Raw genomic sequence first — 18,162 nt, 5'->3', positions numbered from 1 at the left:
ACTCTGGAGTTATAGATATACACCAAAACAATAGCTGAAGGGTATTTTTTGTTTATTGCTAGTTGACTAGTAAAAGAGGGTGGTTAGCAAAATTTGCATCTGTAAAACTAATTTAGAGCTTGCTACAAACTTAACATCTTGAAGAAAAGCAGCCTGGTGGAATAACTGCTCCCTCTGGACAGGGGTCCTGTTGCCCTGACTCTTGGCCAACCATCCTCCCTGCAGAGCCTGGTCCTGTGAAGGCCCAGCGTATGGAAGCAATAGGTACGATGTATTATGCCCTCTTGACTCTGAAAAGAATGCTTCTAACATCTTGCTTATGTGGTGACGTTTAGCTCGCCGCCTGCAGCTCAGCCCATGGGAGAGCAGCGTTGTTAACAGACTCCTGACGCCCACACATTCGTTCCTGGCCAGAAGTAAAAGCACAGCTGCCTTGTCTGGAGAAGCAGGTAAAACTGTCCAGGTGGAACTTTCCCCATGAGGTCAAGTCCTCCCTTTGAAGCATATTCGTCTAATCACATCTCACTTTTTCCTAAAATGCGCTTCTCTCTTCCCCCGGTGGAAATGTCTGTCGGTGTTGGTTTCATACCCCTGGCATTGTTTCCTCTGGGCATCTGCCTTAGCATCTTATCTGGACACCAGACGCCAGGCAGGCTGATGAAGCCTCTCCCCGGGCTCCGATGGCTTCAGAGGCTTCTGTCTGTTCATAACATTACCCGAAGAAAGTATTCCTTCCCTGCCTTTCCTTCTGCCTCTGTCTCTGAGCAGATAATCCAAGGTAGAAATAATTTAACATTTAATGCTAATGTATGGACTTGGGAATAAAATCAAAGCGCAAGTCTGTTATTTCAGCATATAGTTTCATAATGTGGCTGTGGCATAGCTACTTCTTCTCCCTGTGCCATTCTTTTATATGTAATCTAGGAATTGTACCCTTCCAGAACTCTCAGAGTTGTGGAGTAGGCTAATTGTAATATGCTTATTTGTTACATTCTTTGAAATTATATGAAACATGCTTAGTACCAGTTATGATGATTGGTTATAACTCCTACTTTTTGAAATGCAAAACATACCTGAATTAGCCAGTTAATTTAATGAGAAGTTAGTGTGGAGCCTACATCTAGTCAGTAAGCCTACATCTAGTCAGTAAGCCTACATCTAGTCGGTAAGCCTACATCCAGTTGGTAAGAAAGGCTTTGGGTAACGGATCTCTCCTGGTGAGTTGATTTAGGTTTTCCCAAATATCTTTGGGGACAATTGGTGTATTTATATAAACAGTCTACTAGCCCTCATCTTTGGCACTTTAAAAGTGCTTTGCCTTTGCAAGCCTCTCCATGTTCATTAGCCTGCTTTTAAGTAATAATTATTGGTGGTTTTATGGTGTCTTTCATCTGCAGTGCCCAATGAGCGAATAAATCTCAGTCCTAAATCTCATAGTACCCCTGGGAGACAGTCACGAAGGCAAGCGTGGGCATTCCCACAACCTTCTTATGAAAACCAAGTGCAGCGACAATAAGTGACTTACACCAAAGCCACTTAGAAAACGGGCAGACAGGATCATAAATGTGCTTTCCCCTCCATCCTCAATGCCCTGAATGATGCTTTATGTGCAATTGTGCAGTCAACTAGCTGAACCACAGTGTTCTGTGTTCTCTGTAAAGTCACACTCCTGTCAGAGCCATCACATTGCATCTGAGGTTTTCCTGGAGGAGGAGAAAGTACAGCTTATTTCAATATTTTTTCTATGCCTATGAATTTCACACTTTTCTACAAGTCATGAGTTTTTCTTTAGCTAATTGAAAAGCTTTTAAACCACTTTTCAGGCCAGGCGTGGTGGCTCATGCCTGTAATCCCAGCACTTTGGGAGGCCGAGGTGGGCAGATCACGAGGTCAGGAAATCGAGACCATCCTGGCTAACACGGTGAAACCCCGTCTCTACTAAAAATACAAAAAATTAGCCGGGCGTGGTGGCGGGCGCCTGTAGTCCCAGCTACTGCGGAGGCTGAGGCAGGAGAATGGCATGAACCCGGGAGGCGGAGCTTGCAGTGAGCTGAGATCACACCACTGCACTCCAGCCTGGGGGATAGAGCGAGACTCCGTCTCAAAAAAAAAAACTGCTTTTCAGTCCCATTTTCTAGCATTTAGCTGGTTTATGGCTGTCATGCTTCTGAATCTCCCCTTGTATGCTGTGTTGTGCTAAAGGACTGCCTCACAGCTGGGAAATTGTCTTTACTATTTTTGTCATCACTAACTCTTGTCACTTCTTTCACTCTCCCTCTAGTCTTTTCCAATACTGTTTCCTCATTTTCCACCCATTCTACTTGCCCATCTTCTCCCCTTCTTTGTTGTTATGTTCAACCAAGGTGCTTTTTTATCTGCAAACCGGCTCTTTATTTTGACACATTTCCACTCTCCTTTTCACAAGTTGATATGTTTCTGTAATTTATTTTAGTGTGAAAGAGTGCATAGCCTTTACTTGAGCTGCCTGTTTTGTCAATACATTGCCTGCTTCATTGTCACCAGTTTCATCGATACAGCTTATGTTTAATGAACCAAAATTCCTGGGGTTTTTTAAAATTTTCATTTAGAAGTATATATGCAAACATCTCTTCCAATTATCTTGTCAAAACCACATTTTCCATCATTTTTATTTTTCATCTATTGTCCTTGATTATTCTTTCATGTTTTCCCATTTTAGTGTTGTCCCTCAACCTCATCATATTCCTAATTGCCATTGGCAAGAAGGTAACCTATAATATGTCCTGTACTGGGTTACATCAGCAGATTAAACAGCTGCTTTTAGCCCTGGGATGTGCAGTGATTGCAAACTCCCTGCACAAACAATACAGTAGTTGAGAACTGGAACTCCCAGTCTCACACCTCTCATTTGCTGCCACTGCTTTGGGTTGACTTTTCTATACTTTTTTTCCCCGGGACATTCAAAATACAAGTGATTATTAGAGCTCAGGATTAAATAATGTATATGCAATGCTTAGACTAGTACCTGCACATAGTAGGCCCTCAGTAAATGCTAGTACCGTATTACCATATTATGCCGTTTTTCTTTTTGCTATGCTACATTTCAACTACTTGACCTGCATTATCTTTTCTCTGCACCCATTATTTCGTATAGAAAATCCTGAACGAGTTCAATTAATGCATACTTACCACCAAGAGTAGGATCAAATACATATATTGTGGGAGACTTTGTTAAAGACATTTTCGTGAGACAGTGTTCATGTTTAATTAACTATTTGGGATATGAAGTGTACTCTGGGAAAAAATAACTATATATTGTTATTATTTCTTAAGAAGGGCAAGATTATTCAAATAATTGATTTGAAGATTTCAGGTTTTTCAGTACTTGCTATTCAGTGCAGCAATGAATTCCATGAAATCTAATATCCTTGCAAGAAATTTAGGTTTATTTTAGCCAAAAGATGTTCTTTGGACTAAATTTGAGGATGTTTTTCTATGGACTATACTAGCTAGGTTTAAGGATATTTTCAACCCATATTTAGTATCATGTCAACATTAAAATAAAGAATAAACCAGAGGCCTGGTGATATTGGCTTACATCCATGATAACTTCAGGAAATGCTCCATAGATACTTCATGAAATTGTTATTTTCCACTTGAGAGAAAAGAAATCATATTTCTGTACTTCATTCCTTTTTCAGTGTCAGACCCATGGCCTCCAAGCAGAGCTGTTTTCTAGGGTTTCTTGATCCTTGAGCAAGGTGAATGGCCTCCGGCTGTGCCCTGGGCAGTGCGTGCCTCTGCCCCCGCTTATTAATCCCCAGAAGTGCCTTGTGCCAGGATGTTATTTCTTAAATGCATTTGATTGGCTTGGAAGAATTTTGCATTAGTGAACTCTTGTCTAGAAAATGCAAATGCCTTGTTGTGGCGCTTGAGAAAAGATTATTTTCAAAGAGTTTTTCCTGTGATCCCAGGCAAAATGACAAAGAGATTCCCTTCCTTCACAATACAAATCCTTCCTTCTCCATTAAGGTTGGAAGTAAAGCTTTATGTCAGTTTCCAATTAAGACGTACATATATTATTTTAAGGAAAACTGAAGAAATGAAAAAGTGTTTTAGTTTGTCCTGAAGAAACAGAATTCTGTTTTCAAATGATGGGAAAAGAGACTGGTTTCCAATCTATTCACTGTCAAGGCTGCAGTGAGCCGAGATGAGATCGTGCCACTGCACCTCAGCCTGGGCAACAGAGTGAGATCCTGTCTCAAAGCAGAACAAAACCATGCAGTGATAGCCAGAAGATACTGCCAGGCATTTAATGAAAGAGTGCATTAATAAAGATGCAATCTGATTGACTTTCTGTCTGTAAATTAAACCCAAATAGCAAATCTTTTTTCAACTCTATAATCCTGAAGTTAAGATCACCCCAAGTTTGTCTTGTGAACTTTTGAGTTAAGTTATTAATCCTCTTACATTCAGCTGGCATAGTGGTTTCTTTAAAGGGTTGCTACAAAGACTACAGTTGAGAAGTCCTTTTATAACCATGTCCAAATACATAGTATTCTCTATACTTGTGTTTAATTGTCTTATTTTTGCTAGGAAATAAAATTTTTGAATGAGATCTGAAAATGGACCTTAGAACCTGAATACTCACACTTTTGATACCTATGCAGTGTTATATGAATTTCCTTAAACCCACTGTTGTTTGCAATAAGTTGATTCATGATAGTGTTCCTTGGAAGGTAATGGTCAGAAGCTATGTGGTTTTTCATAAAATATTCCATCTTGAGTAAAACTGTAAAGGTTCTTCACGGTTCAACCTTACATTTGGCGGATCTAACATATTTCTGTTCTATTCAACATTTTAAATAGATATAGCTAATCTCCCCATATGCTCTAATGCTGCTTCTTATGAACTATCAAATGCCTTGGCTTTTGGGAAAACCCGGAAGCATGCATTTGGTTTGCCTATAAAGAAATAAGACATGTACAGAATATTTTCCTGGAAAAGTATTACTTATCCTCGTGACAAGTCTTAACACCTGGTAAGACTTGTTCACTTAACATTTTTTAAGTTTGGTTGCTTTTTTCCCCTGCTGGCTGTTGAACTTGAATCCTGAAACAGTTGTAGTATATCTTGCTTGCCTGCTTGCACGCTTCCTCTCTTTCCACCTTTTGTTCCATCTTAAAGCTAATTTAGGAAAAGTCTGGTTATAAACTAGTCTTTATATAAAAATTATCTTTTATCACTAATGTAGTTTTTTTTCCAGAACCATCAGCTTATAGGAATATAAGACCATTGCTCTCCGTAATTACTGGATTACTTCTACATCTTTCATTAGTATTTAAAGAGCCAAAGAGCTAACAATATATTCCAGATTTTTTACGTGGACATGGCCTTCCTTTTGGACTCATCATAAATTCATAGGACTGTAAGGACAGTTGAGTATGATGGTTCTGGGCACCTTTAGGTAATAACATCTTCTTCCTACTTTTCTCTCTATTTCTGCTTTGCTCCTTTTCCTGAACCTGCTTTTGGCTTTCTTCAACTGCTCCTCTGGCACTCTTGTGTGTAAAACCAATCACCTGCACCCTAGTTATCCCCATTTGTCCTCGTTCAGCATCTTGCAGCCCCATCATCATGCCCTACAAAGCTGCACACTCTAGAAATTCGATGGATCGACCAAAACTCTTTGTAACACCACCTGAGGGCTCTTCTCGCAGGAGGACCATTCATGGCACAGCGGTGAGTAGCTGTTGGGAGCAGCTGGGCAAGTCTGGGAGCCAGTGCTGTTCCTGTGCAGACTGTACATGACCCTGAGCTGTGGTGTGGGCGTAAGAGGGGGAGACCGTGACATCCACCATCCCATCTTTCCCATTGATCATGAATCTGGCTAGCTGGGCAGTAGTGTCCCCTCACTTCCTCTTCACTTGGGGATTTTGCTCTCCCTAAACATTTGAATTTGAAGATGAAAGCTGTTCTTTGTTCAAGCATGTATGAGTGGACACCCTACCCTCCTGGAGCGTCCATACACATAAGTGCAATGCCAGAATACTTTCATTTTTGAAAGTAGGAAAACCAAATGGCCTTTGAAGGGGAAGTGGGCTTGGACTGCTGCCTTGGCATTTTATTCCAACCATATCCAGAAGCTGGCTGAACTCTAAACGTGGTTCACTCAAAAGCAAGATAAAGAATTTTTATCCTGCTTGGCTAATCCCTGTCAAGGCCCTGTCAAGGGATCTTAAAATTTAGTCAAAAAAGTATTTTGAAAACATTAGTCATTTGCTATATCACTAATTCTTAAAAGGCTGTTAGGCTGTGCTATAAACTCTGATTTTGTAAGTGAAAAATATAATTTGTACTTATTATTACGGGCTGAGGTAATGTTAATTTTCACCATGTTATAAATGCAATGAGGTAATTTGTATGTCTCCAGGAATCTTCTTCTTTGTTTTAAATCCTGTGTTTATTTGGTGTCAGTTGAAAGATATAAACCTTGTTCTGTGGTCTTTAGACATTGTACTTTAGTCTTAAAGGACTCACCAGTGAACTAGAAGATCTCATTGCCTCTCTCCAGGATAACAGTATGACCCCTTTGATGAAAGGCTGAAACAGTTTCTTAAAATCGTAACTTCCCAGAGCAATTCAGATTTATAAACCTGATGGACACTTAAAAGGATTTTGCTTAAAGGATAATTCAGGGTTGTGAGAGCTTGATGGCTTTGCCTACAGCCTGTTTTTCTTTCAAGCTCCATCGGCCTTTCTGGAATCAGTGTTTGATTCATGATTGAGTCAGGCCTCCAACCCTCTAAGCCACAGGTGAAACAATCTTTGATGTCTGGGAAGTTTTAATTTATTAGAGTGTTGGTGTTTCAGAGATCCTCCTTAGCTGTAGACAAAAAGCCGTAGTTAAACAGAACAGCTTGGCCCCAAAGTTGGGTACTCACTGGGCAGGGAAAAAGAGCATTTACCATGGAAAAAAAATCTTGTTCTGGGTAAAAACAAAAATCAACACTCCTTGAGAGAAGGTTGAGGGCCACCTGTGGCTGACAGGTTAAATGAGAGATTTGTCATCACATGATCCAGAGCCTTGTTTTGTTTTGTTTTTATTACCTTCCTCTTTCTCTATTTAATCACATAGCTGTCTTTTTACCTCTTTACAACCAAGTATTTAGGCAAATACTAACAGAAAACGACTCAGAGTCATTTATACCCTGGAGCTGCACTGTGGAATTCAGTAGTGACTGGCCACAGTGAGCACTTGGAAAGTGGCTACTGAGACTGACAAGCTAAATTTTAAGTTTTTAAAAAATATTTAGTTGTGGTAAAAAAAAAAAAAAAAAGCATGTAATGTAAAATTTACCATTTTAATCATTCTAAAGTTCAGCAGTGTTAAGTATATTCATATTGAAGTGCAACAAATGTCCAGAACTTTTTAAGTCCTGCAAAACTCAAACTCTATACCCATTAAACAACTCCCCATTTCCCCCTCCCCCCCAGGCCCTGGCAGCCACTGTTTTAATTTCTGTTTCTATGAATTTAGCTACTTTAGAGACCACATGAAAGTGAAATCATGCAGTGTTTGAATTTTTGTGCCTGGCTTATTTCACGTAGCATAATGTCCTCAAGGTTCATTCTTATTATAGCATATGTCAGAATTTCCTTCCTTTTTAGGGCTGAATTATATTCCATTATATTTGTATACCACATTTTGTTTATCAGTTCATGTGTTGGTGAACATTTGGGTTGCTTTCACCTCGTGGCTATTGTGAATAACGCTGCTATGAACATGGGAATATAGATATCTCTAGAGATTGTTCTTTCAATTTCACTTGATATATAGGGATTGCTGGATCATATAGTAATCCTATTTTCAATTTTTTGAGGAGCCTCCATGCTATTTTCCACAGCAGCTGTACCATTTTACATTCCCACTAACAGTGCACAAAGATTTCTGTATCTCCACATTCTCGCCAACAATCGTGATCTTGTTTTTTGATAACAGCCACCTTAAGGAATGTGAGGTGATGTCTTGTAGTTTTTGGTTTGCATTTCTTTAATGATCAGTGATGGTGAACATATTTTCATATGCTTGTTGGCTTTTCATGTGTCATCGTTAGAAAAATGGCAATTCCAGTCTTTGCTCACTTTTTAATGGGGTTATTTTGTTTTTGTTGAATTGTAGAGTTATTTATATATTCTGGTAGTAACCCCTTATTAAATATATGACTTACAAATACTTTCTTCTATTCCATAGGTTGCCTTTTTACTCTCTGATTGTTTCCTTTGATATATAGAAGTGTTTAAGTTTGATGTTGTCCCATTTGTTTATTGTTAATTTATTGCCACTTTATTGCCTACGCTTTTAGTGTTATATCCAAGAAATCAGTACCAAACACAGTGTCATGAAGCTTTTCACTTATGTTTTCTTCTAGAGGTTTTATAGTGTTAAGTCTTACATTTAAGTCTTTAATCCATTTTGAGTTAACTTTTGTATATTTTAGAAGGTAAGAGTCCAACTTCATTCTTTTGCATTTGGATATCCAGTTTTCCCTGCATCATTTGTTGAAGAGAATGTCCTTGTTTCATTGAGTGGTGTTAGCTTTTGACCATATACACAAGGGTTTGTTTCTGGGCTCTGGATTCTATTCCATTGGTATATATATATATATATATATATATATATATATATTTTTTTTTTTTTTTTTTTTTGAGACAGTCTCACTCTGTCACCCATGCTGGAGTACAGTGGCACAATCTCAGCTCACTGCAACCTCCGCCTCCCAGGCTCAAGCAATTCTCATGCCCAGCCTTCTGAGTAGCTGGGAATACAGGCATGTGCTACCACGCCCATCTAATTTTTGTATTTTTAGTAGAGAGAGGGTTTCGCCATGTAGGCCAGGCTGGTCTTGAACTCCTGACCTCAAGCGATCCACCCATCTCGGCCTCCCCAAATGCTGGGATTGCAGACATGAGCCGTAGTGCCCAGCCCCATATATCTATATCTGTCTTGATACCATTACCACACAGTACTGATCACTGTAGCTTTTCACCAATTGAGTATCTCTAATTCAAAAATACAGAATGCTCCAAAATATGAAACTTTTCGAATACCAACATGACACTCAAAGGAGATGCTCATTGGAGCATTTCACATTTCCAGTTTTATGGATTAAGGCTGCTAAAGCAGTAAGTGTTAATGCAAGTATTCCAGAATCTGAAATCTGACACACTGTAATCCCAATCATTTTGGATAAGGGATACTCAACCTGTAATATGTTGTGAAATCAGGAAATGTAAGAATTCCAACTTTGTTCTTTTTCAAGATTATTTTGGTTCTTCAGGATCCTTTGAAATTTTCTGTGAATTTTGGGTTGAATTTTTATATTTCTGCAAAAATAAAAAATTATATTGGGATTTCAATAGGGAATGCATGGAATCTGTGGATCCCTTTTGGTAGTAGTGACATCCTAACAGTATTAAATCTTCTAATCCCTGCACACAGGACTTCCTTCCATTTATTTGTGTTGCCTTTAATTTCTTTCAGCACTATCTTCTAGTTTTCAGTATGCAGATCTTTAGCCTCCTTTGTTAAGTTCATTCCTAAGTACTTTATTCCTTTGGATGCTATAGGAAATAGAGTTGTTTTTCAAATTTCCTTTTCTGTTTTACTTAATTTGAATTAATTTAGATTTAAATTCAAAGAGGCAAATGTGGTTAGTGGCTAAATTTAGAACATCTTCATCATATCAGAAAGTTCTATTAAACAGCACTGCGTTAAAGTATCTGTCAGTGAATCGTCTCTGTTGGAGGATATTTATACTGTATTCTAAAGCTACCTTAATTATAAAATTAAAGTCCTTTTCCTGCTGATATGTTGCCCAGACCATTGACTTGCTGAGTATGTGTTCCCCCTCAGCATTGTGGAAACTATTAATAGGAAAGATGATTGTATAGATGGTGGGCTATTAACTCAGATCAGGGTAAGAATCGGGAGTGCCTTTACATGTGTGATACCCAAATGGGTGGTTGGATATAAGAGTAACAAAAGGACTGAAAGGGTTAAAAAAGAAAAGAAAAGAAAAGAAAAAAAAACTCCCTGGTTGGGAGGGTGTTAAGTATCGAGTGTTTTTCCAAACCATTCCTCCTCTGCTCACCTACCCCTAGGTGATTAAAGGAGATAACTTTTAAAAAAGAAAGAATTGGCTCAAAGGCACTGTAATTCTAGGATTATATACCTTTATATAGGTTCATTCCCTGATCCCTGTATTATCAAGGCACAGATAATAATAATCCCTAACCACCCCCACGCCACATCAAAAATTGTCCCTCTTGAGTCTTTTTCCCGTTTACATCACCCATTGATCTGATTTCAGCCAAATCAAAATGTTTTGAGAAAAAGAAAAAAAAAGAAGGGCTACTTGAGGTACTTAACCCCAGTCTCCCCTGGGAAAAGGCCTGGGCATGCCACCCTGTACACCAGCCAGGAGTGCCCCATATGGTGGCTGCAGCTTTTGATACCCAAAGCCCACAGCAGCTCTGTGAGGCCCCACCTCCTACTTTTGGGGACCTAAAATGGGGGAAATGGTGGTTGAGAGCTGGAAATGATGCAGAGCTGGCACACACCTCGTGAAGCTCTTCTCTGCCTCTTTCTTCATTTTTTCTGTTTAGAAATCCCAGGGAGACAATGAGCATTATTTGACACTTAGATGTTTTTGCTCCTCTGATAACCCAGACCATCAACTAGGATGCTGCTAAGGAAAATGGAGGGAAGCAATTAAAAGGGACACTGAGGGGAACAAAAGGGAAAGGAAGGAAAAGAGGAGTCGATGCTTGAGCCAGGCAGAAAAGGAGAGAAGAAAAGGTACAGTACTAGTTCATGTGACCTGGGGCTAGATAATACTCTGCCCCTTCCCATGTACGCTTGCAGTCTGCCCTCCTGACAGGTGTTCACATAGGTGCCTCCAGCATGTGCCCCTCCCACCTGAGGGCATTGTCAGGTTTCAGATACTTGGAATGGGTCTGTTTTGCTCTGTACAATTTTTGTTTGTTTGTTTTGGTCTTCATTGACTTTAGAGTAGTGGAACACTTCTCTGGGCTTCCCTTTGCCCATTTTGACTTAAGAAAGTGTCATCTCTCAAGCTGAATTCCTAGTTGGCAATCAGGGAGGGGTGATGTTTTGGCCCACCTTCAGATTTCAGTTTATTCCTGGTAAGGAAGAGCAAAAAAAAATAAATAGCTGAAATTCCTCACTTTAAACCTGACTTTTCTTCAAAATCACCTATTGTATCAGTTATCTATTGCTGCAAGAGGACAGTAGGTGAAGAAGGACTTGATTCCATTATACAACATCAATATAAAAGAAAAAAATTGAGTTTATGTCTAATATAGCAGGCATATAATTTTTTTAAAGACTGAGATATAGTATGTTTGGGGGGAAAATGATAAAGAATTAAAAAGAAAAAGATGTGTTTTAATTAAAATTTTTTAAAAAATGAAAGTAACACTTGACATTTGTGGGGGATAAACCAGATTGGGAGGTTTTGCTTCAGGTAATTAATTTTAGACACAAAGTATAGGTGCTTTCTAAAAGTATGTACACACATATGCTTTTTGACAAATATGACTCCAACACATCCGGAATCACCTTATTAGTGTCACATTGTGTTAATTCAGTTATACTGTTCAGTGTTAAGCTAACAAGGGCCTTTTGTTGAGATGGAATGGGTATATGTGACATAGCTAAGAAAATTTCTTAAAAGTCATTCAATGGTTTCTAGCTCCACTGTTGAGTATTGTGAATGTGTTTGCCTCGCTTATGGAAAAATCTAACTATTGAGTTTCTCTGAACTTAGAGCTATAAAAAAGAAAGAGAGAGAGAAAATGTACTCTTCCTCACATCTGGCACCCGAAGGGCTGTATCTCCATCTAATCCCAAAGCAAGACCACCAGCTCGCTCCCGACTTTGGTAAGTGAAATATAAGTGGCTGGCTGGGTTGTTTCATGTTAGAGAATTAGTAGCTCTCTCCTCTGAAAGTGAACTGTTCTTCTCATGCTGTTTGGCTTTGACTTAGGGAATAGCATTCTTCCCGAAAGGAAAGAAAAAAGAGAAATTGGAATGGTTCCCTAAAGCAACTCTATTCCTGTATCTACCACATAAAAAACAAATACACGGAGCTAAATATCTGCATTCTCTTCCATCGAGTTGTGTTCTAGGTTCTGGCAAGCCTGTTCTCATGTGTCCCCTTCTGTCTGCCTTGTTTGTTTGTGGCCCAGGCTTCCGTCCAAGTCTCTTCCTCATTTGCCTGGCACACCCAGACCGACATCCTCCTTGCCACCCGGCTCAGTCAAAGCTGCTCCTGCTCAGGTCCGGCCCCCATCCCCCGGCAACATCCGCCCTGTCAAGAGGGAAGTCAAAGTGGAGCCTGAGAAGAAAGATCCTGAGAAGGAACCTCAGAAAGTTGCCAATGAGCCCTCACTAAAGGGCAGAGCACCTTTAGTGAAGGTAGAAGAAGCCACAGTTGAAGAGCAGGCACCTGCTGAACCAGAAGTTGGCCCTGGTAAGAGCAAACTCTCCTGTGGTCTGGGTGCTCTCTTTCTCCCGCACTGTTTTGATGAAGCTTTTTTTGTTTTCCTTTTCTTCTTTTATTGGGGACTTGGAAATTTTACTCTAAGGTTAAGTTTAATACCTTTCCTTAAGTATAATATTTTAACTTCGCGTTGCTTAAAAATAGTTTTTTACTTAGCAACGCTAAGTAAAAAATTACCTGGCAACACTATTCCTGTGCATACTGGAGTTTAAGGACCCCTGGCGTAGCCTGTGTGCTTGATAGAAGTCAGAATTTTTTCCAGAAGACCCACTGGTTTTCACCTCTGCCAGGGTAACCAGATGCTACTTAGAAATGTAAAACCACCTGGAGCTTGAAGTTCAATATTTCTAGTTGAAAACTGTCTTCATTCCAAAGTTTTCTACTTAAGACTTAATTTGAAGATAGAGGGTGGGGCAAGAAAGAGGAGATGATTCAAGACAGGTGAAAATGGTAGAGAAAGGAGGAGTCCAGTGTTTGCTTCCATGGAAAAAGAAAGAAAGGAAAGGAGGGCCAAAGAACATCATAATAGCCATGAAAAAAATCCGTGGAAGCAGAAGTAGAAATGTAAATCTCAAATCATACATCCAAAAGCCTATTGATAGAGCCACAAACACGTGAATTCAGGTGTAGGTTCTCAGTGCTTTTACTGGCTAAGTCCATTTCACAAAATGTGTTCAGAGCACCTGCATCAAAATCACCTGTTGTATTCATTATCTATTGCTGCATAATGAATTAGCAGCATAAAACAACAACAAACATTTATCATATCACATGGATTCTTGGGTCAGGAATTTGGCAGCAGCACAGCTGGGTGGTCCCTGCTCAGGACCGCTCATGAGATTGCAGTCAAGCTGTCCACTAGAGCTCCAGTCATCTCAAGACTCAACCAGAGCTGAAAGGTGGCTTACATACAAGGCCGGGGGCGAGTGGCCTCAGCTTCTCCACACATGGACCGCTCCATATTATTGCTGAATGTCCTCATCTATCTGCTTGCTCTGCTGGCTTCTGCTAGAGTGAGTGACCTGGAAGAGAGAATGAGGAGGAATGTACAATGTATTTTATGACCCAGTCTCAGAAGTCGCACACCAATGTTTCTGCCACATTCTATTAAGTAGAAGCAAGTCACTAGGTGGAACTCACACTCAAGGAGAAACATAGTCTCCACCTTTTGAAGAGAGAGTTTTCAAAGAATTTTTTTTAAGAGTTCAGGTTTTTATTGAACTTGTTACAAAAGAGGTTTAGTCAAAAAGAACAAAGCCCATATCCTCCTCGGACTCCTCAGACTCTCTTTTCTTTGCTTCTATTTCTTCTCCTCAGCTGGAACAGCATTGGTGGAGGGGGCAGAACCTTCTGCTGGTGCAGGTCCACGAGCTCCTCCATTGCAGATGAGGCTCCCCATGTCAACATTGGCCAAGGCTTTTGCAAACAAGCCAGTCCAAAAAGGTTCAACATTTACACCAGCTACTTTAATGAGGGCATTGATCTTATCCTCCTTGACAGTCACCTCACCCTCATGCAGAATGAGGGCCGAGCCTTATGCAGAATGCAGGCGAGCTCAGAAACAGAGGCCATAGTGCGAGCAAGTGTGGGGCTGGCACTGCCAGGCAAGGTGCTAGTTGCCAGATGAAGTGAGGGTCCCACTTCAATGTGGCCCTACATTCCTCAGAGGGACCGAGTGCAGCTTGGCAGCAGCTGAGGAAAACTGGAAATATTTTTAAACTACCACATCTATAATGTTTTGACATACAGACCCTTGGTTTTACCTCAGACTTACTAAGTCAGAATATGTAGTGGTGGATATGAGGACTCTGAAAGATACTAAGCTTGTCAGTTGATTCCTAAACATGGTTGCCAGATAGAACACAGGGTGGCCAGTTAAATCTGGCAATGCTATTCCTGTGCATACTGGAGTTTAAGGACCCCTGGTGTAGCCTGTGTGCTTGATAGAAGTCAGAATTTTTTTCCAGAAGGCCCACTGGTTCTCACCTCTGCCAGGCTAGCCAGATGCTATTTAGAAATTTAAAACCACCTGGAGCTGCGAATTCAATATTTCTAGTTGAGAATTGTCTTCATTCAAAAGACTTAATTTGAAGATAGAGGGTGGGGCAAAGAAAGAAGAGATGATTCAAAACAGGTGAAAATGTTAGAAAAAGGAGGAGTCCAGTATTTGTTTCCATGGAAAAAGGAAGGAAAGAAGGGCTAGAGCATCATGATGGCCTAGAAAAGTCTGTGGAAGCAGAAGTAGAAATGTAACTCTCAAAAGGAGGGGCTGGAGCAGCCAGGGGCCAGAGCTTGCACTTGCTGGTGCCTTGCTCACTGTGGTGCAGAATTGTGAGCATCAGTGTGGGGCTTCTGGGGCACCAGCTCTCTAGGTCATCTTCCTAAATCCGAGTAAGGCCAGAGAACTTCTGCTCCCATCTTGCATCTTGGCAGCCTGGGATATATAAGCAGAATGAACGCCAGCTCCCAAAGAGGCCCCGAGCTCCTCCCATCTCAGACCTAGAGACAGCTCTGGGGAGACAAAAGGGTCCTCTTCATAGGGTATCATCTTCCCAGGCTGAATCTGGACTCGTGGCATGGATGCTGAGGATGCTGCTCTAGTAATGAATGGTTACCGAAGAGTAGGAATTTTCAAATGCAATAAAAGACAAATGGATGATCTCATCTTCTTTTTGCTCAGTGTATAACTCCCCACAGACTCTAACATGAGGCTTTGTACACATTCAATATATGTTGTTAACTGATTTAACTGGTATAAAAATAAGACTTGGTGACAGAGTGTCAGCTTTGTTGGATGTCTTACTTACACATACTGATTTTTTTATCTGTTGCTTGGTTACAGATAGAACATAGTGAAACCGTGAGAACACACAGTAATAAACATTCCCTTTTCTTTCATAATGGTAAATTCTAGGCCTTGGATGTGGGGAATGCTAGTTTTGGTTTTGTTCTTTGGATTTTGTTTCCAACTGGTTTTCTCCTTGTACCTATTTGTGCAGCTGCTCCAGCCACGGCCCCAGCTCCAGTCTCGGCCCCAGCTCCAGCCACGGCCCCAGCTCCAGCCACGGCCCCAGCTCCAGCCTCAGCCCCAGCTCCAGCCCCGGTCCCCACCCCAGCCATGGTCTCAGCCCCGTCATCCACTGTGAATGCCAGTGCTTCTGTTAAGACTTCTGCAGGCACCACCGACCCAGAGGAGGCCACAAGGCTTCTAGCTGAGAAGAGGCGGCTGGCCCGAGAGCAGAGAGAAAAGGAAGAAAGGGAGAGGAGGGAGCAGGAAGAGCTTGAAAGGTAAATGGGAGACATTGCTCCACACCATGGTGTCAGTGATACTTGGATTAACTCATCACCCCTCTGAGAGGGAGGAGGTGATAATACTGATGAAAGTGAATGGATTAGTTCTTTCAGGATTACTCTTACCTAATTTTCCTATGACTACTAAGCAGTTTGTTTTTTAAATCACATCTTCTTCTTTTTTTTTAAATAGAAATGGGGTCTCACTATATTGCCCAGGCTGGTCTCAAACTCTTGGGCTCAAGGGATCCTCCCACCTGAACCTCCCAAAGTGTTGAGATTACAGACATGAGCCACCATGCCCAGCCACGTTTTCATATTTTAATGACAGTGCAACAACATTGATGGAGAAAGCTTTAGAGAAAAAAAAAAATCCATAATCATACCAATTTTCAGTAATAGTGTACATTTTGGGTGGTCCTTTCTAGTCTCTCAACAGTATGGGAGTGTGTGTGTATATATACATACATATACATATTTACATAATTATAACCACAGCAGAGGTACAATTGTACAGTCTGCTTTTTTACTTAACACATCTCCAATCTCCAGGTTTCCGTTTTATCTTTGTAATTATCACATTAAGGCTGCATAATAAGGGTTCATGTTTTCTCCTTTCCAGATAAAACTCCTCTCGGAGTGTAGCCAGGTGGGATCTTTACATGCCCCATGATTGCCTGCCAGGCAGTATTCCAGAAACAGTTTGTTTAATTGGTCATCTTCTGGGCCTAATAAGACGAATGTCAATATAATTGTTCTTCAAACGAACACAACTGTACCCTGGGGAAGGATCTCATGCACTTGCTGGACCGCCATCTTGGCCATGCCCTGCCCTTGGCTCCAACAGGGAGCTTACATGGCTGTCTTCCTCCTGTCCTGTGACAGAACACTATGACCCTTATTTATTTACAAAGATTTCCTTTGGCTGGGGTGCTTCAAATTCATTACTAAGAAGTGACATTATTTGAATTAAACAAGTCAGAGCCTTTAAAAAATAGTTAAATTCCTTCCAAAAAGCCAGCTCTCCCCAAGATATTGGTGGTTACACGTTGTTTCTATTTAGCACGGACGGCAGTGCAGCTGGCAAGGCGGGAGGAAGACTAAGGGTGGCTTCGCGCTTTGTCCCTTAGCAGTGGTGAAGGCATCCAGTGGGGATTTTTCTACTGGACGCCTAAAGGAACCGCCCTACAGAACCACCGACGCAGGCCTCTCTTCAAAGATTTCTCCTCAGGTGTCTTTGGTTTTGGTTTTGTTCTGTCTTTTTCCAGACAAAAGAGAGAGGAATTGGCTCAACGGGTGGCTGAAGAGAGGACTCGCCGTGAGGAGGAGTCGCGCAGGCTGGAAGCCGAGCAGGCCCGGGAGAAGGAGGAGCAGCTGCAGCGGCAGGCGGAGGAGCGGGCGCTGCGCGAGCGGGAGGAGGCAGAGCGCGCCCAGAGGCAGGTGCGGCCGCACCCCACCCTGGCCCCGGCCCCAGTCCCGCAGGGAGACGCCCCAGCCCAGCAGAGGAGGGTGCGGACTGCACTGCTGGTGCTCCCGCTTTCCACACCTTCTCCATCCGCCACCTCGCCCCCACCTCTGGGCACCCCCTGGGAGACCCGGGCAGCCCGCCTGTTTGTCAGAGGCAGACGCCGACCTTCTGTTTTCAGAAAGAAGAAGAAGCTCGCGTTCGTGAAGAAGCAGAGAGGGTCCGGCAGGAACGAGAGAAGCATTTCCAGAGAGAAGAGCAGGAGCGCCTGGAGAGAAAGAAGGTAGCTGCGTCTTAGTACAGAGGCCCGGGACGCGAACTTGCACCTCTAAGACCCAGAGACTAGCCCTGGCCATCAGAAAACGTGTGTTCTACCCTTGCCACATAAACTAGTAGCCCCCTCAGTGATAACAATGTCCTGCAAAGAAATCTCTCTCGGTGTTTTAGCCCTCACCAAAAAACACTTACTTCCACTTCATGTAGCTTAAGGCAGTTCCAACTTTCTTGAATAACTCCAATTAAGACAAAGTAGCACGGCTGGGCCGGGTGGCTCATGCCTGTAATCCCAGCACTTTGGGAGGCCACGGCAGGTGGATCACCGAAGTCAGGAGTTCGAGACCAGCCTGGCCAACATGGTGAAACCTTGTCTTTACTAAAAATGTAAAAATTAGCTGGGCGTGGTGGTGGGTGCCTGTAATCCCAGCTACCTGGGAGACTGAGGCAGCTTGCGCCCAGGAGGCAGAGGCTACAGTGAACTGAGAGCTTGCCACACAGCACTCCAGCCTGCGTGACAGGGCAAGACTCCATCTCAAAAAAAAAAAAGTGCATATTGTGTTTTT

At 41.7% G+C, this 18,162-nt stretch overlaps 1 protein-coding gene and 1 pseudogene across 8 annotated transcripts in view; one reads left to right on the top strand and one right to left on the bottom strand.

Annotated features, from left to right (window-relative positions):
- The window catches only part of MAP7 (microtubule associated protein 7), a 210,833-nt gene that overhangs the window by 175,169 nt on the left and 17,502 nt on the right, over window positions 1-18,162 (top strand). For 4 of the 8 annotated variants that reach the window (XM_055114154.2, XM_055114153.2, XM_034962923.3 and 1 more), the window contains 7 exons: window positions 336-449; window positions 5,598-5,722; window positions 11,833-11,945; window positions 12,254-12,537; window positions 15,567-15,855; window positions 17,127-17,298; window positions 17,505-17,606. In XM_055114154.2, coding sequence (XP_054970129.1) covers window positions 336-449; window positions 5,598-5,722; window positions 11,833-11,945; window positions 12,254-12,537; window positions 15,567-15,855; window positions 17,127-17,298; window positions 17,505-17,606 — 1,199 coding nt within the window. Of the gene's footprint in view, window positions 1-335; window positions 450-5,573; window positions 5,723-11,832; window positions 11,946-12,253; window positions 12,538-15,566; window positions 15,856-17,126; window positions 17,299-17,504; window positions 17,607-18,162 lie in introns of all 8 variants that reach the window. The other 4 variants (XM_034962921.3, XM_034962918.3, XM_034962922.3 and 1 more) reach the window with 1 other exon arrangement.
- Window positions 13,560-14,139, bottom strand: LOC129398055 (large ribosomal subunit protein P1-like; annotated as a pseudogene).

Source organism: Pan paniscus, chromosome 5 (genome assembly GCF_029289425.2).
Source record: "Pan paniscus chromosome 5, NHGRI_mPanPan1-v2.0_pri, whole genome shotgun sequence".
NCBI lineage: Eukaryota > Metazoa > Chordata > Mammalia > Primates > Hominidae > Pan > Pan paniscus.
Note: the sequence above shows the minus strand (reverse complement) of the source record. Positions and strands in the feature narration are given on the sequence as shown.